This window comes from Aspergillus luchuensis, chromosome 8, assembly GCF_016861625.1.
Source record: "Aspergillus luchuensis IFO 4308 DNA, chromosome 8, nearly complete sequence".
In the NCBI taxonomy this organism is placed as follows: Eukaryota; Fungi; Ascomycota; class Eurotiomycetes; order Eurotiales; family Aspergillaceae; genus Aspergillus; species Aspergillus luchuensis.
Genome location: NC_054856.1, coordinates 3,693,093 through 3,719,126, shown reverse-complemented (window position 1 = coordinate 3,719,126; position 26,034 = coordinate 3,693,093). Strand labels below are relative to the sequence as shown.

The following is a 26,034-nucleotide window of genomic DNA, read 5'->3' as shown; positions in this document are numbered from 1 at the left end:
CGTAGTGAATTTATCAGTATATAGAAAAGGCATAGTGTTCTGACCACCCGCGCCAGATCATTCAAGGTGAGCCAGACATTGCACCATTTGAGCCACCTCAAATGAGAAAGGGGCCATGGAGTTCACCCCATACCCCCATAACAGCCCAATGATGCTTCCGGCAAACCTGACAAGACAACAGTGTTATAGTAATTGTCGACCATTCAATATTGGCCGACCATTAGTATCTCATGATCGGACAACGCAAGCGTTATAGTTCGTGTCGATTCTTCTCGTCCAGGCGCAGGACAGTCCGCCCAGCATCACGAGGCACATCAAGACGCAAGACACAGTAGCATGTCGCAGGGAATTGCAGAAGACAGTTAAAAGTCATCATAGATTTGACTCGCACTTCTTGATGTAGAGTCTATCAAGAAGTAGAGAAGTACAAAATTGCTCCACACGAGGAAGCGTAACCCTCCATCGGGAAATAGTACCCATTACATGAAGGTCTCAACACAAAATAAACCTCGGGTACTACCCCCATCTTTCCCCAGACTCTCGAAAGTATAACCCGGCTCCACACGAGGAAGCACAATCCTTCACCGGGAGGTAGTACCCATTACATGAAACTCTCGACACAGAATGATCCTTGGGTACTACCCCCACCTCCACCTTCATCCTTCCCCAGATTCTCCACAGCCCACAATGCCACCTCCCTGGCAGCATAACAATCCTCCGCACAATCATGTCCCTCTTGAACCTCCTCCCCCTTCTGAATCTCGACCCCACAGCAATCCCTTACGATATCTCGTAAGCGACAGCTCCTCCCTCTCCTCTCCCCCTTCATGAGAAGATACGTATCCACGATCCTGTCATGCACGATGCCCAACACATCGAGGTCGAAATTCAGACTCTGGCCGACCAGAATCGTATTCTGGTCGACGAATTCCCACACACGGGCCCGTGCCCCTTCGTACCCGTTCACTGTTCTTCCAGCGGCGACGTGCTGGTCCATGAGTTCGGCTGTCATCCCGCTCCATTGCGTCTTCCAGTCGGAGACCGGCTCGGTAGGCAGCACCGGTTGATCGAGGAGGAGTTCCCCGGTGAGGACGTCTACCAAGCTGACTTGGCAGAGCTGGGTACGGCCCGTGACGTCGGTTACCATTTCGCAGTCGAGGGAAACTGCGAGGCGGGCGGAAGGGTTGTATGTGTCTGGGGTTTGTTGGAAGCGGATGTTGTTCTTTGTTGTATCCGGGGTGATGGTGTAGTTTGCTGCCTGGAGGGTTTGGATTGTGTGGCAGTTGTTGGTCAGGAAGTCGAGAGCTTTGGTTTGCTCGGCTTGGGTGGTTAGGGCTGTCCAGCGGGGGCTGGGTGGAGCATATGTTGTCGATGGTGTTGTTGGTTTTGGGTCGATGCTGATGGTGCTTAGTGTGGGGGAGGTGGTGTTTGAGGGGATAAAGATGCCGCTGTCTTGGCGTTCCATGTGGGTGGTGTTGGTGATGAGACAGTACTCTGTCGTTGTGTCACATGGTATATCCCGTTCGATGTTGGCGGTGTTGGGGATGGAGCAGTAACCTGTCGTTGTGTCATACGGTGTGCCCCAGGGCAATAGATGCCATATGGGGGTGTCTATATCGATGGTGATATAGTAGTATGACAGGAGTTCGACTGGGATGTAGAAGGTGGTCATTTTGGCGGTTGATGGTGATTAAAATATTAAGTTGTTTGTGGGTGGTAGATTATTAGGTGCTTGGTTGGTATGTTGAGATTTCGCAGTAGTAGAAAGATAGTAGTAGATGAATGTAAACGGACAGTTAGGAGTCTAGAAGGTGGTGCCTGGCACCCGTTCTTATAGTCCATGTTGTTAGGCTGCGTAAGAGCACATCATCACATACCTCCCTCTTCAACTATTGGACGGTCCAGAAAATGTATACGCGCCGATGTTGTCAGTTTTCCTCATCAAGAATGTGGAGTGGTCATGGTTATTTGATGTTTATCTTAAGCGCCGAGCTAAATATAGCAACCCCGTCGTTGCAGCGCTAACGTACTGTGAAACCTTACCCCGGTTCCTGAAACAGACAGCAACACCAAAACTGGCCACGTTGATTCCAAAGGGCTTCAGAAAGGGAGCGTTCTGTGGTATTGGAACTTGCTCATAGTAATGATCTTTCTCTTCAGTCATCCAAGATGATGTGCGACACTATCACGTCATCATCTGACAGGTCGACGGACCCGCACTGCCAGGAACTATCACCGGAGGTCCCGGTGTAGTGTTGCGGGTGAGGGCGAATGTATTCGTCTCTTTTGTTGGCTTGCGCCTCTGGTGATATTTCTCGAGAGCTTTCCGGATGTTCTCTCTGGAGTAAACCGTAATCCAATCATTCGCGCTGCTGAAGACACCCGGACACTTTTAGCCGGTCAGCGAGAGACAAACATATCCAGAAAGAATCCAAGGTCTGCCGCTCTCTTCTCTCATTATTATTATCCACACCAGTATATATAGCGTCATCCAGAGCGCAGTGTGCGAGTCGGAGATGGGTCGAGTAAACATGTCCTCTGAAACCCAATCCTGTTATAGACAATAGCGGTGTTAAACCCAGAACATAAAAGTACACCAACGCCTAAGCCTCGCCTTGATAGTTTTCTTCATCATTGTCCAGGGCAAGTCGTAATGCCTTGTCAAAATCTCTGTGGAACACAGCCGTTGAAACGTCCCAGAGCGATGACATAGGTTATTAGTACATGTGCCATCCCATAACAACCAATAGAGGATAGCATGTAGGATATTGCTTGCCTCTGCAATATTGAATTTACCTCCTGCTATCCTCTCAGAAGGATCTTCCAGCAGGCAGCATGTAGAATAAGAGATCATTTCATTTTCCAGTGCCTTTATTTAAAGGATGGTTTGCATTCTGACCAGGCATGGAGGTCTCACGTAGATTGGTAATTCCATCCCATACAGAGCAATAAATGATCTCATGTACCATTGTACAAGCTCTTGCAATATGGGAGATCTTCCTGTGTATTTTCAAGAATACTCATCTCCCAGCAACCGACAGATCAACCAGACCAGAATGGAGACATCATTTTGGCATAGCTATCCAATCCCACCATATTATAAAACACCCCATCATGAATATAAAAGTATCGACCATGTCCCCCACCCCCTATCTCCAAGCCTGAGAAGCAACAAAGGTACATGACCTGGTACTTGAAGTCTTTCTTATATACTCCCTCGTGACCTCACGTGCAATTAACGATATAAAGCGACGGAAGCCATCAAGCGACGGAGACTCCCGATAGATCTTGCTATTTCGCAATTTCCCGAAATATACTTCACCATGTAGGGATAGGAACATGCCCGGTTGGATGCGGTCACATGGTGGTCGGGAAGGTTCCATTAAATGCCAAAGTCAGCATGGTGCCGGTGCCGATCGACGTTTCCAGATGTGTCGGTGTCATGGACAAGCTCGGTGATGCTGATTGGTTGGGCGGGGGAGTGGCGAGGGTGGCGATGTGGTGTTCACGTGATGGTGCAGCGATGGGTGCTGCATGGTTGAAAATTAAAAAAAAAAAAAAAATGAGGGTGAGGGGAACTATTGGGAGGAGGGTTCTGGGATTATATATGGTGTTATCTGAAATATTTGGAATTGTTAGTACTCTGATGATAATGAATGGCGTTCCATCACTGTTGAAGGGGGTGAATTCTATGGACGGCTATGAAGGATATTGGGAAGGGGTTGTTGATTAACCAAGTTGAACGGCAATATCTATTGATGGATCTAGAAATATAAGAAAAGAAGAGCAAAGTGTGAATAACAGTTGGATAAAATTTTTGACATCCAGTTGATGCATCAACTCTAAAAAATTAACAGTACATGGTATAAAATAATGAGGTATCATGCGAATCATGCAAACATGCAAACATGCAATAGTATCATGCAAGCCATATCCATCAACATATAAGACAATCTCCCAAAACTCCTAACCCGATATTTACGCGTTCTCCGCGTGGTAAGAACGAGACTGCTTGCGCTCCTCCTCGTACTGGAAGGAGTGCAGAGCAGGGATCTCAAAGTTGCTGCTCTTCCAGGGCTTGATCTTGTTGACGTACAGCCAGTCAAGCTCCTCGAGAGTACGGCCCTTACCCTCCATGACGAAGAAGTAGACGACAAAGGCACCGACGAACATGCAGCCGGCGAAGACGTATCCGTAGGCAAAGTCGATGGCGCTGGTGATGAAGGGAGTGAAGAAACCGATCAGGAAGTTCCAGGCCCAGTTGGCAGCAACGGCCAGAGCCATACCCTGGGCACGGTACTTGGAGGGATACAGCTCGGCGGTGATGGTCCAGACCATGGGAGCCCAGGTCATGGCGTAACCGGCAATGAAGAAGCAGGCGAGCACAATCATACCCTTACCGACACCGGGGGTGTTCTCGGGCTCGGCGACGTCGAGCATGAAGTGACCGATCGAAGCGAAGATCATGAAGCAGACGAACATCCACAGGGCTCCGAAGATCAGGGACTTGCGACGACCGAAATTCTCAACGGTGTACAGACCACCGAAGGTGCAAGCGAAGTTGACGGCACCCAGAATGCACTGAGTAACAAAGCTGTCGGACAGACCGGCACCCTTGAAGATGGTGGTACCCTATGAGATGTTAGTACGATGAACCATTGTAAAGATGTTTGTAGGAATACATACGTAGTAGAAGAAGTAGTTGGAACCAGTCAGCTGCTGGAGGGTCTGCAGGGCCATACCCAGGCAGATACGGTAGAACATGCGAGGCGCAGTGAGGAATTCGTACCACTTCTCGCTGCCGGTTTCGGCCTCGAGCTGGTTCTGGATCTCGTCGAGCTCCTGGAGGATGACCTGGTGGTTCTCAGGCACACCGTACAACTTGGACATGGTGGCACGGGCCTGGTCGACGCGGCCGTGGCGGAAGTCAAAACGAGGAGACTCGGGGAAGAAAGCCATACCACCACCGAGGACGATGGCGAACAGGAAGGTCAGACCGAGAGTGATACGCCATTGGGCAGTACCCTCCAGGGTGTTGGTACCCAAGTTGATGAGGTAGGCCAGGAAGATACCGAAGGTGACGAACAGCTGGTAGCAACTGACCATGGCACCACGGACGTGACGGGGGGCACTCTCACCCTGGTACATGGGGACGAGCAGGGAGCAAGCACCAACACCCAGACCAGTGGTCCAACGACCCATGACCATCTGGACCCATTTTCCGGAGGGGGCGGAGATCTGGACGATCAAGCCGACCATGAGGATAACACACCAGAAGGTGATGGACCACTTGCGGCCGATCTTGTTGGCGATGGGGGCAGCGACGAGAGCACCGACCAGGGTACCAATAGACAGAAGACTGGTCAAGAGACCGGAGCGGACGTCACTCAGGTACCATTCGCCCTGAGCGTTCTGCATACCATAGCGGCGGAGATAGTCGGTTTCCTGCTCGAAACCGGAGATCTGACCAGTGTCATAACCGAAGAGGAGACCACCCATGGAGACGAAGACGGCCATGACGAAGGCCCGCAGGGTCACGCGGGGAACAGGGGTGTCAACACCGCCAAGAGGCTTCTGGAAAGACTCCTGGCTGGAGTGCTGCTGGGGAGCGACCGCCGGGGAGATGTTCTCCCCGTGGTCAAAGGAGGTTTCGACACCCATGGTGGACACGTGGAGGATGTTTTGTTTGTTTGTCAGTGGGGAAGGATGCCAAGTCAAAGACAAGAGAAGAGGAAATAGTAAATAAAGTAATAGGAGGAGACCCTAGGTTGGGATTGGTTGAAGATCACCGTAGGGTAAACGTCAAGATAAGTGATGATTGTTGGGGTTGAGATGGAAGATAGAAAAGTGCCGGAATCTGGGGAGATGCAAGCCCTTTTATGTCCTCCATCGTATGAGACGACAGAGAGAAAAATTTCACCAGGGAAAAGAGATCCACGGGGGAGGGGGGCGTCAGAGCCGACGTGTGGAGAGCCGACATCAGATGCAGCACCGCAGCGAGTGCCGCCGGGGGAGACCGACCAAGACGATTCATGAGCGAGAGGCCGTCAACCAGTGAGAATGGACGGCCGGCCGAAACCGATAGACCAGTCAGAACAGCCGAAATGCTGGGGAAGGGCCGGCCGTACCAGGGGGAGCAGGCATAACTTCGGGTTCCACGGCCCTTTCGGGGCAAGGAGGGTCGGGTGGCGGACGCTCGTTGGCTCAGCGCATCGGCACTGGCGTCTGGCGACAGAACTTTAGCCGGAGGAGATGAAAACGGATCAACATTATTGGGTCAGGATGGGGAACGGATAGGAGGCGCATGTAAGAGAATAGCCATGGAACGGGGAGTGGAAGAAGGCAGAATGATATGGCGTCGTTTAGAAGCCTGTTTTGATAGATGATAGATTCATAGGTAACCTATAGATTAAGATGACTATACACCGTATATTGTACATTTGTCGGGATGATGAGACGGGATACCGTGTCATTGCTTACAACTGTCTCAGCCAGGTTTTGCAGAGAAGCGAGCTGAAGGAGGGCAAGAAGTTGAAAGAGGAAGGGGAGGCGAGCAATACTACTAATTGAAAGGGATTCTTGCCCAACGTGGAGAAGCCGCTTACCTTCTCCAGTCACGAGGCTAATGGGAAAGAGGCGACCCACTGTTTCGGGACTAGACCGGTGCCCTAAACCGTATCGGGCAGGCCTCCAGAGTTCGGCAGGGCAAATCGCCGCTTGTTGGCTCGGAAGCAGACGGACTGGAGGTGGAGGAAATGTGGACTGGAGAGAGTGTGGGAGAGAGAGCCCAACGCAGGGATTTCCTGGAGGGCCGGAGATGCCAACCTGGAGATTCCCATATTCGTTGACCGGTGAGTCGATATCCCGGATTTTCTTATCCTTGCAGGGGGGAAAAGAGGGGAAAATGCGGAGGTTAGTAGACGTCAGTTCATTATCATGATCGAACTACGCTCAGATACATTTCTGCATATTCTGGGGAAACTTGTAGATGGCCATTGCAATTCCAAAACCACTCTGTACCGATTCCAATCCTAAGCGATCCCGATTTCTGTCGGTCACCTGCCCGAAAATGTGCTGCGCCCACGCGGAAAATTCCAACCCTAAACGTCTGGGACTGACCACGGCCGACCGAGAGAATCGGCCCCGATTCACGGCATGACGAGGGACTACTCAGCCAACAAACGAAAACCTGTACGCGCGCAGCTGGTACAGAATCCCGACCGAGCCGACTGCACACACACAAGGATTTCAGTGGCACTCGGCGACACCACTGGTTGGCTCTGGAACCATCCACCGGATCCAATGAAGCTTTGTGGCTGCCTTGGCTGCAACATCATCGTCAGCGAACTGCAGTCTTGCACCTTGGCATGACGACGCAGGCTGATTTGATGTGCTCAATTTACCACTAGGATATTGACCGATAATCTTACTATGCAAATCAAAATACACTACGCAGGAGTGATCAGCAATAATATGCGTTGTTTTTTTCTTCCCCCTCCGTCCCCTTCATTTCGCGTGGGATGGTCCCCTGCCCTGACCACTCCAGATTCCCCCATGCGACCGGGGGACATGACTAATAGACTTGCAGCCCGGAAAAGATGTCATCCAGAGGGCTAGGGTTGGTTACTACACGTGGTCGGCTAATGCAAGATGACGTATGTCATATGGGGGAGTGTAATTTCCGGCGGCACCCCGGCTGACTAACTGACTAACAGAATCCCCGTGGAACCTGCCTGCTTTGGTTTCTTCGGAGACTGAAGAGGCCCGGCCCAGCTTTCCTCCGCCTTTCTGGAACAGCAGCCACAATGTCATCCCGGTTTGCAAGTTGGTTCCCGGCAGCCCTCAAGCGCCACTTCCGTAGTAGCGCGGAACCCGGTAGCGACGTGAGTCCAGATCCTGGTCGAAGATTCCAAGTAACAAGCTTCAAGTGTGAACTCGACCGAGATCTGGTCAGCCGACTACAGAAGACATGACCGGTGATGGTGCCATATGCAGACAGCATGATGTTGCAACTTGTGGGAGGGAAACAGGGTATCTGGGGTGTTGTCCCTGCATCTGCCTCTCCGTGGGGTGCCGCTCCTTACTCCAGGCTGGGGATGTCATCAAACACATGGACAATGCAGAAACCACCCTGTCAACCACAAGAGCGTTGGGAATTGCTAATTATAAGCTTACCCCTGACAGAGACAGATCTACATCCGAACTCTATCTATCAACATCATCTTATATCCTATAATCTATAGATAAATATCTCAATGTAGTCATCTGTTGACGCAACAAGGGATGACTAAACCTACCCCATACCAGACTACGGCAATCCACAGACACCTAACCCGCACCCCGCTCGGTACATCTGTTTCTCCCCACATGCCGCCTCCCACAATTCCTCTCCTCAGAAACATTTTTCCGACTGTCCCATCCACGTCCGAACTCTGGAGGAATGTCTCCCGAGCATCGGCTCGTCACCTGCTGCACCGCAATTTACGCCGATATTAACCCAGTCAGTTATGCTTAACGCCGCCTCGCTAGCTTGTATTCTCTAGTATCGGCCCGACCAACACAGCTCAACAAGGGCCAATCATTGATACCCTGGATAGAAAACTCTGTCTTTGTCTCCTTTTCAGGGACTGTGCTTGGTTGTTCAGCCCTGCGCTCCGGATCATACTTTACCCTCTGTTGTCCGGCTTCATGCATTGCAGTCGGACGACTGCTAGTCTAGTACAATGAGGTGATGAGGGGGTGGGGTGAACTCCGAGCCACGCGATGAGGTTGAATTCTCCGTCGGATTTATGGTGTCGGCACTAATTGACTCAGTCTGGGTTGGTTGTATGGTCGTAGGCTCTTGCAAAGGGCTACTCCGGCTGGGGAAGGGGTAGAACTTGCTGGTTTATTTCGCTTTGGTGGTTTCCGGCAAATCTTCGGATAACACTAACTAGGTTACTCTCTCTACAGTGATTGACCAGTATGCCCTCGATGTCAATGTCATATGGTTCGTAGCTAGTCCTTATGCCAGTATATTCCAGCCAAGCAGTTGTGCAACTTTACTGTTCAAGTTACGTCTTGGTTGGTGCTATTTCATAATCTTCCGCAGTTCGATAGCGAATGAAAAATCAATGAAAATAATCATCAATTAGTAATAGTGTCCCAGACATCACTCTGATCATTGCCTGACACTTCTATCATCATATACACTGGCTATACTGAGACAACGGTCCTTTATATGGACGTAAACAATGTATTACAGTCATGATCACTGTTGTTTTGAGTGGAATAATATCTAGTCGCAACAGTACTAGATGAACGGTGAACTAGCAAACATAGGAACCCTACCAGCCCAGGTAGATTATATATAGATGACTAGGACGGACTCACAGAAGAGGGCTGACAAAAGCTTATACACATCATTGAACCCACTACACAAGTCCTCCGACTCGGCAGAAAGTATTAACGACAATGACAGGTGATTTTCAATGGCCATAATGTCAATCATAGTTTGTTTTCCTTTTCCCTTGTTTGTGAATGGTTTCCAGTGGTTCTTGGGGTCACACGCACTGGAATCCCGCCGATCTTCCCGCTGCCACACACGTGGTTATCCAGTGTGCCCCACGCCGACCGGTGAGAGAAATAAGCCATTTATCGCAGAAACTATTCCTTTGTTGTCATATCACCATATATTTGTTCAAAACCCATATCTATCCTAGTCCCGCCCATCTTTTGTCTTCTCACTGACATCAATAACCCATAGACAACCGCCTCTCATCTCCGGTCGCACCTCACCCGCACCCATCAGACCATCCATCCACCACCCATCACCTCCGAAACCAACCCAGCAACAAATATAAAAGAAAATAACAGACTCTTCATCAAACCATCTTAACAGAGATGTAACACATCATCCCCACCAGCAATCCCTGATGCAGAACTAAACCACTCAGATCACCTGAAACACGGCAGAGGGTCTCGCCATACCGAATCGAGCACGGACAAAACACCTTCATCTGCAGATTGATTACATGCCACGATGATCGTCACCGCTCCGTTCTCAACTCGGTATCTGGAGGTCCAAGACTGGAGACAGAACCCCTTCCCAGTCGTCCTACAGGTCACTGCTTATTTCAGAACGGAGGGTCGTCCGTGTAGCAGAAACCGACTGGCAGCGGGCAAAGTTGCTATAAAGGCAGCTTAACCCACACAACTTCAGTATCATAACCAGCCAAGCAAACGACCACAATGAAGTTCTCCAGCTCCCTTCTCACCCTAGCCAGCCTGGCGCTGGCCAACCTCTCTACGGCCCTGCCCAAAGCCTCTCCTGCGCCAAGTAGCAGCAGTAGCAGCAGCAGCAGCGCCTCCACCTCCTTCGCCAGCACCTCGGGCCTCCAATTCACCATCGATGGCGAAACCGGCTACTTCGCTGGAACGAACAGCTACTGGATTGGCTTTCTAACCGACGACTCGGACGTCGACCTGGTGATGAGCCACCTAAAGTCATCCGGCCTCAAGATCCTCCGCGTATGGGGCTTCAACGACGTCACCACGCAGCCCTCCTCCGGCACAGTCTGGTACCAACTGCACCAGGACGGCAAATCAACAATCAACACTGGCGCCGACGGTCTCCAGCGTCTCGACTACGTCGTCTCGTCTGCCGAACAGCACGACATCAAACTCATCATCAACTTCGTCAACTACTGGACCGACTACGGCGGTATGTCCGCGTACGTCAGCGCGTATGGCGGATCCGACGAGACGGATTTCTATACGAGTGATACAATGCAATCTGCGTATCAGACGTATATTAAGACGGTCGTGGAGCGGTATAGTAACTCCTCCGCGGTGTTTGCGTGGGAGTTGGCGAATGAGCCGAGATGTCCCAGTTGCGATACGTCTGTGTTGTATGATTGGATTGAGAAGACGAGTAAGTTTATTAAGGGGTTGGATGCGGATCATATGGTTTGTATTGGTGATGGTGAGTGCCCCCAAACCTTCGAGACTAAGAAGTGGGTACTAATGAAAAGTAGAGGGCTTCGGTCTCAACACCGACTCAGACGGCAGCTACCCCTACCAATTCGCCGAGGGCCTGAACTTCACCAAGAACCTCGGTATCGATACTATTGACTTTGGTACTCTCCACTTGTACCCTGATAGCTGTACGCACCTCCCCCCTTCTGTTCTCTCATTCCCATCAACATCCAAACTAACAAAGATCAAGGGGGCACTTCCGACGACTGGGGTAACGGATGGATCAGCGCGCACGGCGCGGCGTGCAAAGCGGCCGGCAAGCCCTGCCTTCTGGAAGAATACGGCGTCACCTCGAACCACTGCAGCGTGGAGAGTCCGTGGCAGAAGACAGCCCTCAACACGACGGGCGTCAGCGCAGATCTCTTCTGGCAGTATGGTGATGATTTGAGCACGGGCAAGTCGCCGGATGATGGAAATACCATCTACTATGGGACGAGCGATTACGAGTGTTTGGTCACGGATCATGTGGCTGCTATTGGTAGTGCGTGAGAGGATGTTATGTGATTTGCGAGGGGAGAAGGCTGTGTATGTTGATGAGTTGAAGCTCGTTGTATACATGATTGCGCCTGTACAGATGTAGCTGGATGTGGATTGTACTTGTTCGCTTAGTCTCGGATAGGCTATAATCCGATAGGCAAATCATCGCTTTAATTAACCCAGTACATATCAGCCAATAAAATTGGGCGTGTTTTGTTTCTGGTATTGATAAAACATACAATCTATACATCGAACAAATTGAGAATTAAAAAACAAAGAAAGGGCAAAAACAACCATGTTATCCATTTCAATCGTAACCCAGCGCCACCACCCCCCAATACCCATCTATTCCCTCTCATACCTCCCCCCAACCCTCGTAAGCTCCACCTCACTTCATGCTCATTCTCACCCCCCTCACCCCTCTCCTCCCCCTTAACCATCAAAAACGGCTCCGCATCACCAACCTTCTCCGCCGTTAACCCCATATTCCCAGGCCTCCTCATCCCGGCCTCCAACTGTCTCTGGTACGACACCCTCCTCAACCTCGCCGACTCAGCCGGAGTGAGATGGAGATACAGCTCAGCCGCAAAGACATGAATAGCGACCGCGAGCCACGCCGCAGCACTAAAACTGATGTCGAGGCCTGCGGCAGCCTGGTCCACATTTCCGGTTCCATTGGAGCTGAAAGCATTGACGAGAACGTGGTGGTTCGGATTAGTCCCCGTGCAGGACGGATGGAGGGATTGCACGACGGATTGGTTCCCGTTCAGCATGAAGGAGATCTCAGAGCAGGAGTAGGAGACGAAGTATTGGTTGGGGGCGAGGGCCACGAGGACTTTGTTGGTGGTTATGCCGATGATGCGCATGGTGATGATGAAGCCGCCCTGTTGGGTATCAGTACGGAATATTCAGGGAGAAAGGTTGGCGGGGTATGGGGTAACTCACGCAGACCCAAGCGCGGATCATCCACGCGCGGTGCTGCTCGATCTGCAGTCTCTTGATATTATAATAAGCGATGCAGATGCAGCTAAGGAAGATGATGAGTGCCACGCCGAGGGCGATTTGGATGCTCACACCACCGCCGAAGCTGTGCTCTGCTATCATTAGCACGCCGGCCATGCCGGTGAAAGAGCCGATGATGACCAGGTAGCCGTTGATGCGGTGGAAGAGGATGACTTTGTGGCGGATGACAGGGACGAATTGGAGGAAGGCGAGGAGACAGGCTGGGAGGATGGCGCCGAGGTGGAGGAGGATGCCGACGCGGCCGCGGGTATCTTGGTAGTAGAAGCATTCGCCGGGGAGGGCATCGGCTTTGTTTTGGTCTGCTGGGCAGAAGATGCCGTCGAAGTTGAGGTACATGAGTCGGGCGAGGGAGAAGCCGAGTAGTGCGCCGGCGGATATCATCCATAGGATGAAGTTGTAGCCTTTGGCGAAGCCGATCGGGTTGTAGATCTTGCGGGCGGTGGCTACGAAGTTGTTGGCTGGTGGGCGGGTGGGTTTGACCATTTTGATGGGTTGATGGGTGTGGTCGAGGGATAGGATATGTCGAGGTTGCGAGGGTTGAATTCTGCAATGTGATGCGTTCGAAGCATCATGTTGATGGTTCCTGAGAAGGTGACTTTATACATCTTTCGTGCTCGAGCACACTATTTACAGCCCCGGGCTCTTGTTCCTGCGGGCGATGCATCGTTTCAGAAGACATCAACATTACCCAGATGGGTTAGGGTTTTCTGATGGGATGACCTTGATCAATATCGTGAGATAAACAAGAGGCTCAGCTATTTATAATTTTGGCAGATCGAACCCTGTAGATTTGCTTATCTGGACAGCTGAAACCCCAGACTCAGGCATGTTTAAAGTTATAGCAGTGCCACACTATACCCAACTTGGTATCTTTTTTGCGACAGACATGGCCAAGACCCCATCCCGTAGGACGGAATCTCAGCCGCAGTTGCAGCCTCCGCACAGCTAGCCTGATTCCGCGTTGTGCTCAGGCACTGAGTGGGGGCCGAAGTTCAGCCTTGTCATGTTGAACCCCTATTTAATCTATTTACTCATGAACAATTAGAGTTGTTCCTTCTGTCGCAATACCATCTCTTCTTTGGGCCACCCCACTCTCACAATGGTCAATCACGGACCCTCTGGAGGATGCGTTACATGCAAATCACGACGAGTCAAATGTGACGAGGCGAAGCCAGAATGTCACACGTGTCAACGTCTCAACCTTCGCTGCGGGGGCTACAAAGCGAAGCCTGTCAAGATAAGGTTCAAAGATCAAACCTCCAAAGTGTGCAATGACCTTGCTTCGAGGCAGGCGGCCCAGAATCAGCAACTGGTTCCTTGCTTGCGATCGCTAACCGACCCCGACCCTTCTGTACCATTCTTCATTCGGCATTACGCCATGATGGGTCGCGACATGAAATCTTCCCGTGGATTTTTCGAGATGTTAGTCCCAGTATATGCTTCTGAGAAGCAGAACTCGGCGCTCTCACTCGCCGTGACTGCCGTGGCTTCAGAGATAATGTCGCGTTGGCGACACGAGTGTAGCTCCCGAGCATCACGGGAGACGTATGCCCAGGCCATCCAGTGTCTTCGAAAGACAATCGAGGATCGCAATGAGTGGACCAATCCAGCAACTATTCTGGCAGTGTTGGCACTGCAGTTCTATGAAAATTTCGCTGTCATATACGGGAGTAAATCAGCCACAAGCGTACACCACAACGCAGCCCTCTCCCTGCTCCCATTCACCGATCAGAATTGCCCCGACGGGTCACTCATCGCACACATTCGGCGATATATCCTGCATATTGAAATCTCCTCGGCGGTACGGCAGAAACGGCTGCTGCAGAGCACGGCCCATTCGCGTATTGGATGCATAGAGCCGAAGATTGCTCCAGGTAATTTTGGGCCCGCCCTGGATGCAATTGGCGCGTTTGTTGCCGAATTACATGCAAGTTATTGGCAGCGTACAGCACACAAAGGCCCTATGTCTTCAACAGACCTTCCCAGAAATTGGATAGCCGAGGCAAAACGCATTGACGAACAACTTCTGGCTTGGGCCCAAAAGGTCCCGCAACATTTGCAGCCCGTGAGACTCACGGATGGAAGTGCCCTTGACCCATCGATACCAACCTACAATTCCACTTGCGACGTTTATATTTCATGCCAGATTGGAACACTATGGAACGAATGGCGCGCTCAACGCCTCATGCTCGTCAAGATCATTCTCAGCTCGCTTAGTACGAACCCACCAGGGCGATTTACGCATCCAGATGCTGGGACCTCAACTGGAGTTGAAGACTTCGCCAGATATAAGTACACTCTCCAAGAACTGATCGACTCGGTCTGCTACAGCGTACCGTTTTATCTTGGAAACCAGGGCGGATGGCTGAGTATTCCCGACTTGACCGACCCAGCAATTCGGCTTCCTAGCTATCGCTTACTAGGAAACGCCAACCACCAAAAGTCCGCGCAAAAGTCGGAAGACGAGCACAGAAGCCATATTATTGCCCAAGGGCCGTGGCATATTATGAGTATGCTGAGTCGTGTGGTGGCATTCTTCATAGAGGACTACGGTCAGGGAATGGTGTCTTTTCTCCGACCTGGACAGCTTCAGTGGATCCGCCAGCAGTTCTTGCGGGTCACGCAGCTACTCCGTATTCCGTTGGAGGAGGCTGGTGATGGGAGATTTCATCCTTTGGATAGGTCTGTACATGCAGATTTAGATGGGAAGATAGATAATTTGGCGAGGCGGGTCAGAAAGGGCGCGTTTATATGATGGCCCTTCATAAATTGTGCTTTCAGTGTTATTTGCAGTGCATCTTTGCGTGAGGAACTGAGTTATGGTTTATGAGTATATCAATACTACGTTCATGATACCTATGTCAATATTTTGCAATATTCTGCAATTGTAGCATATCCCCTAAAAGTAGGCAGCAACCTGAGGCGGCAATGGACAGCCTCGCCGCCAAGCCCGAATCAGCCCTGCAACACAGCCTCGTCTTACTCTCTGACTCTTCACAACAGCAGATCTTTAGGCTGCACAGTAATATCGCTGGATTGATTCATCTGTCTTCAATCTTTGGCAAACTCATAGCAGCACATAATACCAAACTCACTGGCATTACTCCCCCAACATGGGCCGACCGAAAGATCTCCCCCCATCCTACGAAGAGACGGTGGCTAGTGATCCCAATCTCCCCGCCGCCTCCCGGCCAGCACCACCTCCACCACCACCTCCAACCACCTTCTCCTTTCCTCATCTCCCTGATGCCCCCATTCCTGAGAATCAACCCTACCACAGCGTCCACTCGGGCAACCGCGACTCTTCCACAGTCTCCCTCGCCCCATCTCTCAGCGAAGATGCCTCGTCCCTGCACGCCCTCATCACCCAGCAAGCCGAGTTCCCGCCGCGACCGTACCTGACCGTGCGCGGTTCCCACACCGAGACCCGCCACGACCACCATCGCAAGGAGGATCGCAAGGAGACGATCGTGGACTTTTCCTTCAAGGTTGATCTATACGGATACATAATACGCCACGAGCATGGAACCCAGCAGTATGGCGACGACGATGACTTGGGACTGGACCTTGATCCCACCCAGGATGGATGGCATGTGCTGAGTGTCGTGCGGGATAACGATACACGAAAGACCTACCGTGGGGGACGATTCAAGTCAGAGACGTGGTCGGGCCGAAGGAAAGGGCCACTGGGACAGCGAATCCGACAGCGAGTGGGAGAGCGACTGCGCTCACGATTCGTGCAACTGGAGGAGGGACTTGATCACGAGGCGACCGGGTTGGTGCGACAGGATGAGGGAGGTCCTAGCTTGATGGGCTGGTGTGAGCGATACTGCGATGATCCGTCTTCTGTCAAATCGTGCGCTTTCCCAGATAGTAACCATTTACTTACGGCATGCTGACTTGTGCAGGTTTAAATTCTCCCGCAGCATCGTCGGCTTCGATGGCTCTGTTCTCATTTCCTCGTTGACATCCCATCTGCGCAGTCTGCACTACAGAGGCGACATTAGCATCACAGTTGACATGGCGAATCGTGATTTAATAGTATACAACCCCCACTGGGTGAACAAGCTACGCAGCAATGCCTGGGTGTACTATCTCTGTATCATCCTACAGGTGTGGATCCTCGCGTGGCCGATTATATTTTTGCTCGAGCGTCGCTACGATATCGTCCGATCAGTGTGGTATTTCTCGCGGGTCGAGGATGGCGGAACGCGGTATGCGCGCCATCGCGATGAGGCTGCCATAGCGGATGAATTAGCTCCGGCGGTGACGCAGGCCGCGCTGGAGCGGAATCAGGAGGGGAGGATCTTGACGGCACCAGAGATGCAGCTGCTGGATTCATTGGGGAGAGAGAGACGAGAGCGTGGCGTGGTCGTGATGCAGTGGGATCGATTCCTGGGATGGGGTGGTGATAATTATTCCTAGCTGCCGGGCGATAGCCGGTTGAGTGCTATCTGGGAGATACCGTGCTTGGCCAATAAGCCATGGCTAGGCTAGCATTTCTGTTGCACCCGTCTTCGGTGTAGAGGTGTTATTATCAGTGACTTGTCTATTACTAGTCAATGGCCGGCATGTGAGCAGGCATAGGCCAGAAGACTGGCAAAGATTGGCTCAGTATACTTCTTATCATATGAAACACATACCAAACTAAGCGAGCCTGACCCGGCTCAACACCTGCATGGCGCATATGTACAATACCGGGTAGCTCCCCGAATAAAATGACAGATTCTCGACCACCACCAAGCAGCCGGACCGGTGGCCGGACCGGTAGAAGGCGTTGGGAGAGCTTAAAAAGAGGGTTCAGGGGTATCAAGACCCTGGGCGAGGCTAGGATTTCGGCGATACGAGAGGAAGCGATAGCCAGCTGGACTGGGATAGGGCAGGACGAGACACGCTAGACAGAACCGAGGCACGGGACGCCACAGCAACCAGTCAGGGGAAGAGCTGCCACAAGGCTGCACCTCACCAGGAATCCTGCATAATCCCTTCCGGTGGCCGGCTTGAGGAGCGCATTGGCAAAGGAAGCGAGGTGAAAGAGTGGCTGATAAGCGTGTCTTGAGCCCGATGCACTATCACGCGAGCACCAATCACGCCCAGCAACCTAATTTCCCCCGCATCTTCTTATCTTGTCCCGTCTATTCCCTATTCATCTGGATGCCCCCGACCGTCATGAATTCAATGTATTTCACTGGTTCATGCCTCTGACCGTCCCGGTTGCGGGGATTGTCCTACTGTAAGCGATGTCATGCCAAGGGCACGAGTGGTACGAGGACAGCGTTATGCTTTCCCGTTACTTATAACCAGGGCACGTCGCACGGCGTTGCTCTTCCGTCACCTTGAGATGCCCACCCCTTCATCCTCACCTCGTCTCCCTTCTCCTTCGCAGTGTCTCGTACACCATGGCCCCATCAGAGAAACCAGAAATGGCATCCACATCACATCCGGACCCTGAGTCTGGCATCGCAGCCGGTGATCTGAAATCGGGTGCTTTGCATGAGATGATCGCGCGCGACCTTCTCGATGAACGATACAAGGTCACTCAGCGTGGCCTCAAAAACCGCCATGTCCAGCTGATGGCCCTGGGAGGCACAATCGGCACCGGTCTCTTCGTGGGATCCGGTCAGGCTCTACATATCGGTGGTCCTCTTTCCCTCTTGCTCGGTTATATCTTCATTTCGATCCTCGTCTTCGCCCTCGTCACCGGAATCGCGGAAATCGGCGCCTACATGCCCGTTCACGGTGGAACAATGAGCTATCATGGCTTTCGCTACGTCTCGCGCAGTATGGGGTTTGCAATGGGATACTTGTATTGGTATTCGCTGGGAATATTGGTGCCGTATGAGATTGTCGCAGCCTCCATGGTTATCGATTACTGGCACCCGAACGTCAATCTGGCCGTGTGGATCACCATCATGCTGGTTGTTATCGTCCTTCTCAACTGTATGCCGGTGGGCGTATATGGGGAAACCGAGTTCTGGTTCTCCGGGATCAAGATCATCACTCTGGTCGGGTTGCTGCTCTTGTCCTTCATTCTCTTCTGGGGTGGAGGTCCCAACCGCCAACGTCTCGGCTTCCACTACTGGAAAGACCCCGGAGGTCATGAACACCTACCTTGTCTCCGGTGATGCCGGTCGCTTCGTCGGCCTTCTGCAGTGCATCGTCAAATCGGCCATCGCATTCATCTTCGCGCCAGAATTAGTCGTCATCAGTGGCGGCGAAATGGAATCCCCACGTCGCAACGTCCCCAAAGCCGCCCGTCGGTACATCTACCGTCTCGTCATCTTCTACGTCCTGGCCGCCCTCGCCATCGGAGTCATCTGCTCCTCCAACGCCAAACAACTAACCGCCGGCTCCGGCACCGACGCCTCCTCCTCCCCCTTCGTCGTGGCGATCTCCAACGCCGGCATCCCCGTCCTCCCCAGCATCGTCAACGCCGCGATCCTCACCTCCGCCTGGTCTGCCGGCAACTCCTTCCTGTACATGTCGTCGCGCTCACTGTACTCCCTCGCCGTCTCCGGCAACGCCCCCAGCATCTTCAAATCCTGCAACCGCTGGGGCGTACCGTACTTCGCCGTCGCCATCTCCTCCCTCTTCTCCCTCCTCGCCTACATGGCCGTCGGCAGCGGCAGTTACACCGTCTTCAACTGGCTCATCAACTTCACCAACACCTCCGGCTTCATCTCCTGGTTCTGCTGCAGTGTCGTGTACTTCCGCTTCAACAAAGCCGTTAAAGTGCAGGGCGTCGAGAAACCCTATTCATCGCGCATGCAGCCATGGGGAATGTACGTTGGTCTGGCGGGCTCGACCTTCCTCGCTTTGATCAATGGATTCACCTGCTTCTTTCCGTCCGAGTGGTCCGCGAGTAACTTCTTCACCGCGTATATCGGTATCCCCGCGTTCGTGGTCCTGTATGCTGTTCATCGCATCGTCTACTGGAGTGATCCGTGGGCGTGGAGGAGTGAAGAGGTCGATTTACATACCGGGTTGAGGGAGATCATGGAGGCGGAGAAGCCCGAGAGGGTGAGGGATACGTGGTGGAAGAAGTTGGCGGTTTTGGTGGAGTAGATCGGATACTTCATGGGTGCTGTTGCTGGGTTCATAGTTATTTAGCTAAATATCACCTGTCATGTTGAGTTCTTATTCGTTCAAACTTGTTTCGAGAGATCGTCTTTCATTCGTGGTACCAGTATCATGGGTGGTGTAAATATATATATGCATAATCAGCCGACAACCATTGTGTCGATCGCGTCGCAGACCGGTGTTGTTATGTGTTAGAAATAACCATAGTGTCGGCTATATCATGCCAGACCTGCTGTATGAGAGCGTTGGGGATAACTATATACAATAGATAGGGCACACATGTCGGGCTGAAAGGTGAACTGGCACACCTGCCTGATGCAAGTGCGTGTCGCACAGGGACTGATTGGATGTGAAGATGCATTATGAAGTATGTAAAGTAGAAGGACCAATAAAATAGTAGGGTATATATATTCCGGCGATGAAGGCTCTTGTAGTACTACTGGAAAAGTCTTTGACCTTGGTTTACTAGCTAACAGGGTAGATCGGTCAACTGAATAGACTAGCCTTCGAGAAACAAAACAAGTTAGAAAATCCGATCAATTGTCGGTACATACGGACCTGCTTGACAATGGAATTGCATCTAGACTTTGATGTATATCGTGATTGTTTGTGTTGTGTTTCGGCCGAAGGGAAATAGAGTTGGGAGTCGGGGTCATGGGTATGTCAGAACATGAAGCCACGAAAGTATCATCACTCACGATCGTTTCTGTTTACACGCTCAGTAATTAATCATTACTCTTTGGATGGAATGTGTTAGGGATGTCTAGAACAACAGGTTCATGATTCTCAGCGTCAGTCATTGCATGACACAATGAAAAACCAGCAAGTGTATTGCAATCTAGGCCCGGCCCGACATCCACCACCAAAGTCAATATTGCTGGCTACTGTGAACAGTCTGTGAAACTAGCCCTTGAGATAATTCAACAGTGACAATCACGTAGATTAGTTTAGGTTATGAATGAGTTCGAATCCGAATTGGCGGTATTCAATTTACATACCTGCAACTATTCTTTACCCGTCCATGTTCCATTTTCTATACACATGCCCACTATCATGACTCTCCCAGCCCAATGAAGTAGAAAAACATGTTCCAACTGTTGCGAATGTTCATAAATCAGCTTTGTGCATCTACTTTCATCGAACTAGCCCGGCTAGCTCAATCGGTAGAGCGTGAGACTCTTAATCTCAAGGCTGCGGGTTCGAGCCCCGCGTTGGGCTTTCTTTTTGTTTTTCTTTTTATCACCCCGACAATCAGAGACTGCCAAGCCTTTCATATTTGAGACTAATACTAACCAGTCTTGATTAAATGTGACTTCATGCCCCAGTGGTTTCCTATAAGCTTTCTATACCTGACGCCATCAACATGTGGCGTAGGGCCTGGCCATCAGCTATGAACATGCCACCGCTGGACTTCAGGCCATGGATAAACCACCTGATGATGGTAGGAGTGAAGGTCTGGAACGATCTACCTTTATGTGGCTAGAATATAGAACATATATTGTCTACCTTAATCCATCCTAAACCAGTTCCTTAGCTAGCCTAGCCTAATGCAAGATCAAAGCCGTGTGCTTCCTTGATTACCAACATGCAGCTGCTCTTCTTTGCTCCAGCTTTACGTCTCTCCAATGTCCTGGCAGAGCACTTCCAAGCCCCTCTGCAACCAACTGAAACACCCTCCTCTGCCCCCGAAAACCACCTTCTTGACGACCCCAATAACCAACTAAAGATCGGCACCATCCCCCACGGCATCACCGACGACCCCCGCGTAATCCACAACCAAACCTTCGACTACATAATCGCCGGCGGGGGACTCACCGGCCTGACCCTCGCCGCGAAACTAGTCTCGGAGAAGAAATACACTGTCCTAGTAATCGAAAGTGGGTTCTACGCCTGGGAATACGGTCCCAAGATCGACGATCTCAATACCTACGGCCAAGTACTCGGCAGCAGCGTCGATCATGCCTATGAGACTAGTCCACAGCTTGTCGGTAATGACGGGGAAACCGGTCTAGATAAGGATATTAGACTCGTTCGGTCAGGGAATGGGCTTGGAGGGTCGACACTAATCAACGGCGGATCGTGGACGAGACCGCACAAGTCGCAGCTGGATTCGTGGGAAAAAGTCTTTGGGAATACTGGGTGGAGTTGGGCAGCGCTGAAGGGAAAGATGGATGAGATTGAGGTGCCGAGGGATCCGAAGACGGATAATGTTACGGCTGGGTCGTTGCATCGCTTTGATGCTGAGTGTCATAATAAGGAGCCGGATAAGGGGAGGGTTAAGGTAGGGGCGAGGGATCGGGGGTATGGGTGGTCGCCGTTGATAGGGGCGTTGATGAGCACGGTGAAGAAGACGTATAGTGGGGTGGTGAATCAGAAGGATCTGTGTTGTGGGAATCCGACTGGGGTGTCGATGTTTCTGAATACGCTCACTAATGAGCAGGTAAGGACGGATGCTGCGAGGTCGTGGTTGAAGCCCATCTTGGATGATCAGGAGTTGAGGAAGTATATTACTGTTTTGACGGGGGAGCTGGTTGGGAAGGTCCATTTGGATAATGGTGCGGCTTTGAGGATGGGGGCAAAGTGGCAGGCGAAGGGTGTGGAGTTCGGCGTGCATAAGAAGCCCGAGTGGAAGTGGGATGCTTGGGCTAGGAAGGAGGTCCTTTTGGCAGCCGGATCTACAATCTCTCCCCTTATCCTGCAGTGGTCTGGGATCGGTCCTAAAGCCTGGCTTGATGCGGCGGGAATTGAACAGAAGTTGGACCTTCCAGTGGGGTATAACCTGCAGGATCAAACAACTACTTCGGTAGTTACGAAGCCGAAGGAATCAGGTAACGGCCAGGGTCAAGCAGCCTACTTTGCCACCTTTGCAGAGATCTTCGGCGACGAAGCTGAACAGATGAAAAAGATCTTGAATGACGACAAAGAGCTCGACAAATGGGCGGAGCACGCAGTCAGAGGCCACGGATTTCCCGACAAGGCCAATCTCTTGAAACAATATAAGAACTACCGAGACTGGCTTCTAACCGACAAAGTATCGTACGCCGAGCTATTCCTCGACACCGACAACAGCACCCACTTCGATCTTTGGAACCTCATCCCATTCACCCGGGGGTACGTCAAGATCCTGGATAACGACCCCTACCTCAGAAGCTTCGAATACAACCCACGCTACTTCGAAAACATTCTAGATTTGTACGGCCAAGCTGCAGCTACGCGGCTAGCGCGACAACTGACCAACACGCATGACATGAAACAGTATGTGGACAAGGAGCAAGTTCCGGGGAGATATGTGCCACAGGGAGCGAATCTGAGTCAATGGGCCGATTATGTGAAGCAAAACTATCGGGCTAATTATCATGGTGTGGGTACGTGCTCTATGATGAAGAGGGACCTTGGTGGTGTTGTTGATTCGGACGCTAAGGTGTATGATGTGAAGGGGCTGAGGGTTGTGGATGGTTCGATTCCGCCGACGCAGCTGTCGTCGCATGTAATGACGGTGTTCTATGCCATGGCTGTGAAGATCGCGGAGTCGGTTATTAAGGATGCTGAAAAGACTTAGGAGGGAGGAGGGACAGATAACGTTGAAGGTAAGAGAGTAATCAAAGATAAATGGGAAGTGGGAATATAATCTGTATCCAGTACAAAAGTGGTGATGACTGCAATATTGATTTTCAAGATGGCAATTTTGTGTAGCATAAATAATAGGCTTCATAATGTGTTAACATGAAAGTATCCATGTGTTTAGTCGATAAGCAGTAGACCGAGGAGGTTAGATGTCTACTAGAAGATGGAAAAGTGCCACAACGATTCAATTCCTCACTCCCGCGATCTTCCATATCGCTCCCTCTTGGGCTACCCATAAACTGGCAAGTTCCATCAACCAAGCTATGTAACGACGGCATTTGGAGGAACTAGCCAGGGTTATCCCGTCCTGATCATGGATTACACCTTACCTTAGCTGCACCTCCAAAAGTACATAAGCAGAACCATGAGTCCTGCGCTTCTACCAGTCTGTAGGCTTCAACCTCGAGTATAGTAGGTAATCAAAGCTACATGAAGTATATAAGTTAGCGAACACCTAAATGGCTAAGACCAGGATGACATGATGATCGATACTTCTGATCTGGCCACTCAGCATGAGAAGATGCCTGAACAACGCTCCATAGTCTGTTCCGAACATACCCAAGAAGTGCCGAAAGAACAGCATTGAAGGTTTGCAGTCCGTGACACTGACAAGGGCTTCATGGAAGTACTTGATTTCAGGAACCCCAAGCACCCATAAGCCACAAAGGTACATATAATCTCCAAAAGCCTGCGAAAAAGGGGCTTTGAAATGAAATATAGAAGCTTTCTCAAGACAGAAGTCATCATAATGATACAACGAGCAAGAGACTTACGATGGGTCCAAGACATAGGCACCACACGCACTATCTTCATCATCGACACAGTGAATTTGCATGCAATGTGCTCTCTTTTGCATCGTTTTGTCGAGCTTTAATAAATTTTCTTCTTCGAAAAAAAAAAAAGACGAAAAGAGGAAGGAATGTTGCCTGACTATAACCCAGACAAACAATCACTGTGGTTGTTCTGCGCATACATGCGTTGGGTTGCGTTTGAGTTGACATCGAAGGATACGATGGACGTTGCTTTCATCTCAAAAGCTTCTCCACTATCTTCATCAAATCAAGGATGAAGCTATATAGCAAGTGACCTCTTGCAAACCTGCGCTAAGAACATCTCCGCACTTGCGAACAGACAATTGTCAGAATATATTGTTCGGCAGAGCAAAAGCAGAATGCGCTAAGGCTACAGCGTGGTTGATACTCATGTCTTGTTTCTAAGGCTTTGTGATGCCTGGAGTTTGGAATGAGGTTGCTGGTGGTTCGTTGCATGGAAGCAGCATATTAAATTCTCCGTTTTTTCGGTCTCATCATGTCTACAGTACAGGAGTGGGCAAGGTTGAAGATAAATGTGCGATTGTGGAATGGCGGTTGCGGAACCTAGGACCTGATCATCGACCCACACTGACTGGAGAGAAAAGGCACAGAGAACATAACCGGGTATTAATGTGGGTTTCTTTAGACTATAGAACCACGATATCCCCACAGCAGGCGATTCTCTCATAATCTACCGAGTCGATGGAATGGGAACAATAAGCCGCAGGCTTTAACGTACTCAGAAAGCCCAATATTCCAGCCAGTCGTTGGAACAATATACCCAGGCTTTGACTTCAGCACGCAAATGTCTTTATATCCAATGCAATGCGAACATACCCTGACCAAGGTATATTATCAGGGGTTAACGAGGTTATGATGCCCGTGAGACTGATTTGATAATCTATTAGACAGCCGATCTCAGATGTCATTGGCAGGGCTGTACTAAAGAGACATGTGCAGACAGTTCACAAACCCAAAACAGGATTCAAATGACATCTGATGGGCATTTCAAATTTCTATATAGAAGATATCATTCGAAGCAACTGGAGACATGGAGTCAGGTTTCAAGTCAACCGAGAATACTCAGTATGTCGGGCGGGTAAAATCAGAGCCCCCATACAGGCTTGTTGCCTGGGGGCTGCATTCAAGCACAGCTCTTGTAACCACCCTCGCGAAGTGGATTGACCCTGCGTGCTACTATATAGGGATCCAGGGAAATACATATATCATAGTCATGTGGAGACGGGAACGCAGAACCACGGCTATGACCATGGTTCTGTCCTGACTTTACCTGGAAAGCTTCGCTCTGACGACCCGTATCCGTCATTCCTTCCAGCTCAATGGACGAGAGGATGGAGTATTCATAATGAGAAAAAGGTCTTCCCCAAACTAACCTACCTTTGGGGGCGGGTGCCTTTTTCGATGGTATCGCGTCATTCAGATGTTGGGAAGCCGAACATGACTGGGGCCTCTATTGGAGGGATGTAAGAAGGACAACATAATGCCTGCTATCCCAACAGTATTGTGTATATACTGCATGAGCATTTTTGTTCTCATCGGCAAGAAGGTTACAGAGCGAAGTGTTTCTGTGTGGGATCAGATGGAAAAGAAGGCGGCCTATTGTGTTTTCTCCATTCACAACTACAATGAGCAAAAGCTTCGCAGACTTTGTCACCACAGGTATAGGAGACGAAAAAAGCAATTATTGCAGAAACAGCCTAAGCAGCAGAGTATGTCAAACATGGATGTTGACACAGTCTGCAACCGAAAGAAATTAAACAATGCTACAAGGCTGGTGTTCCTTTCCAGAACAGGACCTCCCGACTTAAAGTATTACGATTGGCTTAGTGGGGCATGTGGGGATCAAATCTATTTTCCCTCCGCACCGGACTACAAATCTTATTTGTGCTTCAATTTGCACTGCCACATCCGATCACCCACACAAACATGGACCCACAGAATCACCATGCTTGCTTAAAAGCATGCGTCAACGCTGGCTCCT

The 26,034-nt window shown here is 50.8% G+C and overlaps 9 protein-coding genes and 1 non-coding gene across 10 annotated transcripts; 7 read left to right on the top strand and 3 right to left on the bottom strand.

The window, feature by feature from the left end:
* Positions 1 to 601: 601 nt before the first annotated feature.
* AKAW2_81272S (uncharacterized protein) lies at positions 602 to 1,672 on the bottom strand (the record flags this gene model as incomplete). Its single annotated transcript, XM_041682385.1, has 1 exon — positions 602 to 1,672. The coding sequence occupies one exon, from the start codon at positions 1,670 to 1,672 to the stop codon at positions 602 to 604; it is 1,071 nt and encodes a 356-aa protein (XP_041549233.1).
* Positions 1,673 to 3,978: 2,306 nt separating this feature from the next.
* Positions 3,979 to 5,661, bottom strand: AKAW2_81271S (sugar porter family MFS transporter; the record flags this gene model as incomplete). The annotated part of the gene is made up of 2 exons (XM_041682384.1): positions 3,979 to 4,632; positions 4,687 to 5,661. The coding sequence occupies 2 exons, from the start codon at positions 5,659 to 5,661 to the stop codon at positions 3,979 to 3,981; spliced, it is 1,629 nt and encodes a 542-aa protein (XP_041549232.1).
* A 4,569-nt stretch (positions 5,662 to 10,230) lies between these two features.
* On the top strand, positions 10,231 to 11,505 carry AKAW2_81270A (glycoside hydrolase 5 family protein; the record flags this gene model as incomplete). Its single annotated transcript, XM_041682383.1, has 3 exons — positions 10,231 to 10,963; positions 11,016 to 11,144; positions 11,207 to 11,505. 3 exons carry the CDS (start codon positions 10,231 to 10,233, stop codon positions 11,503 to 11,505), a joined length of 1,161 nt encoding a protein of 386 aa, XP_041549231.1.
* Positions 11,506 to 11,682: 177 nt separating this feature from the next.
* AKAW2_81269S (uncharacterized protein) lies at positions 11,683 to 12,999 on the bottom strand (the record flags this gene model as incomplete). Its single annotated transcript, XM_041682382.1, has 3 exons — positions 11,683 to 11,735; positions 11,903 to 12,377; positions 12,439 to 12,999. The coding sequence occupies 3 exons, from the start codon at positions 12,997 to 12,999 to the stop codon at positions 11,683 to 11,685; spliced, it is 1,089 nt and encodes a 362-aa protein (XP_041549230.1).
* Positions 13,000 to 13,615: 616 nt separating this feature from the next.
* Positions 13,616 to 15,271, top strand: AKAW2_81268A (Zn(II)2Cys6 transcription factor domain-containing protein; the record flags this gene model as incomplete). Its single annotated transcript, XM_041682381.1, has 1 exon — positions 13,616 to 15,271. One exon carries the CDS (start codon positions 13,616 to 13,618, stop codon positions 15,269 to 15,271), a length of 1,656 nt encoding a protein of 551 aa, XP_041549229.1.
* A 358-nt stretch (positions 15,272 to 15,629) lies between these two features.
* On the top strand, positions 15,630 to 16,941 carry AKAW2_81267A (uncharacterized protein; the record flags this gene model as incomplete). Its single annotated transcript, XM_041682380.1, has 2 exons — positions 15,630 to 16,372; positions 16,425 to 16,941. 2 exons carry the CDS (start codon positions 15,630 to 15,632, stop codon positions 16,939 to 16,941), a joined length of 1,260 nt encoding a protein of 419 aa, XP_041549228.1.
* A 974-nt stretch (positions 16,942 to 17,915) lies between these two features.
* On the top strand, positions 17,916 to 18,641 carry AKAW2_81266A (uncharacterized protein; the record flags this gene model as incomplete). Its single annotated transcript, XM_041682379.1, has 1 exon — positions 17,916 to 18,641. The coding sequence occupies one exon, from the start codon at positions 17,916 to 17,918 to the stop codon at positions 18,639 to 18,641; it is 726 nt and encodes a 241-aa protein (XP_041549227.1).
* Positions 18,642 to 18,735: 94 nt separating this feature from the next.
* AKAW2_81265A (uncharacterized protein) lies at positions 18,736 to 19,581 on the top strand (the record flags this gene model as incomplete). The annotated part of the gene is made up of 1 exon (XM_041682377.1): positions 18,736 to 19,581. One exon carries the CDS (start codon positions 18,736 to 18,738, stop codon positions 19,579 to 19,581), a length of 846 nt encoding a protein of 281 aa, XP_041549226.1.
* A 1,160-nt stretch (positions 19,582 to 20,741) lies between these two features.
* On the top strand, positions 20,742 to 20,814 carry AKAW2_t80035A. Its single transcript has one exon. It is a non-coding gene; the product is annotated as a tRNA-Lys (tRNA).
* Positions 20,815 to 21,181: 367 nt separating this feature from the next.
* Positions 21,182 to 23,155, top strand: AKAW2_81264A (GMC family oxidoreductase; the record flags this gene model as incomplete). The annotated part of the gene is made up of 1 exon (XM_041682376.1): positions 21,182 to 23,155. The coding sequence occupies one exon, from the start codon at positions 21,182 to 21,184 to the stop codon at positions 23,153 to 23,155; it is 1,974 nt and encodes a 657-aa protein (XP_041549225.1).
* Between the last annotated feature and the right edge of the window lie 2,879 nt (positions 23,156 to 26,034).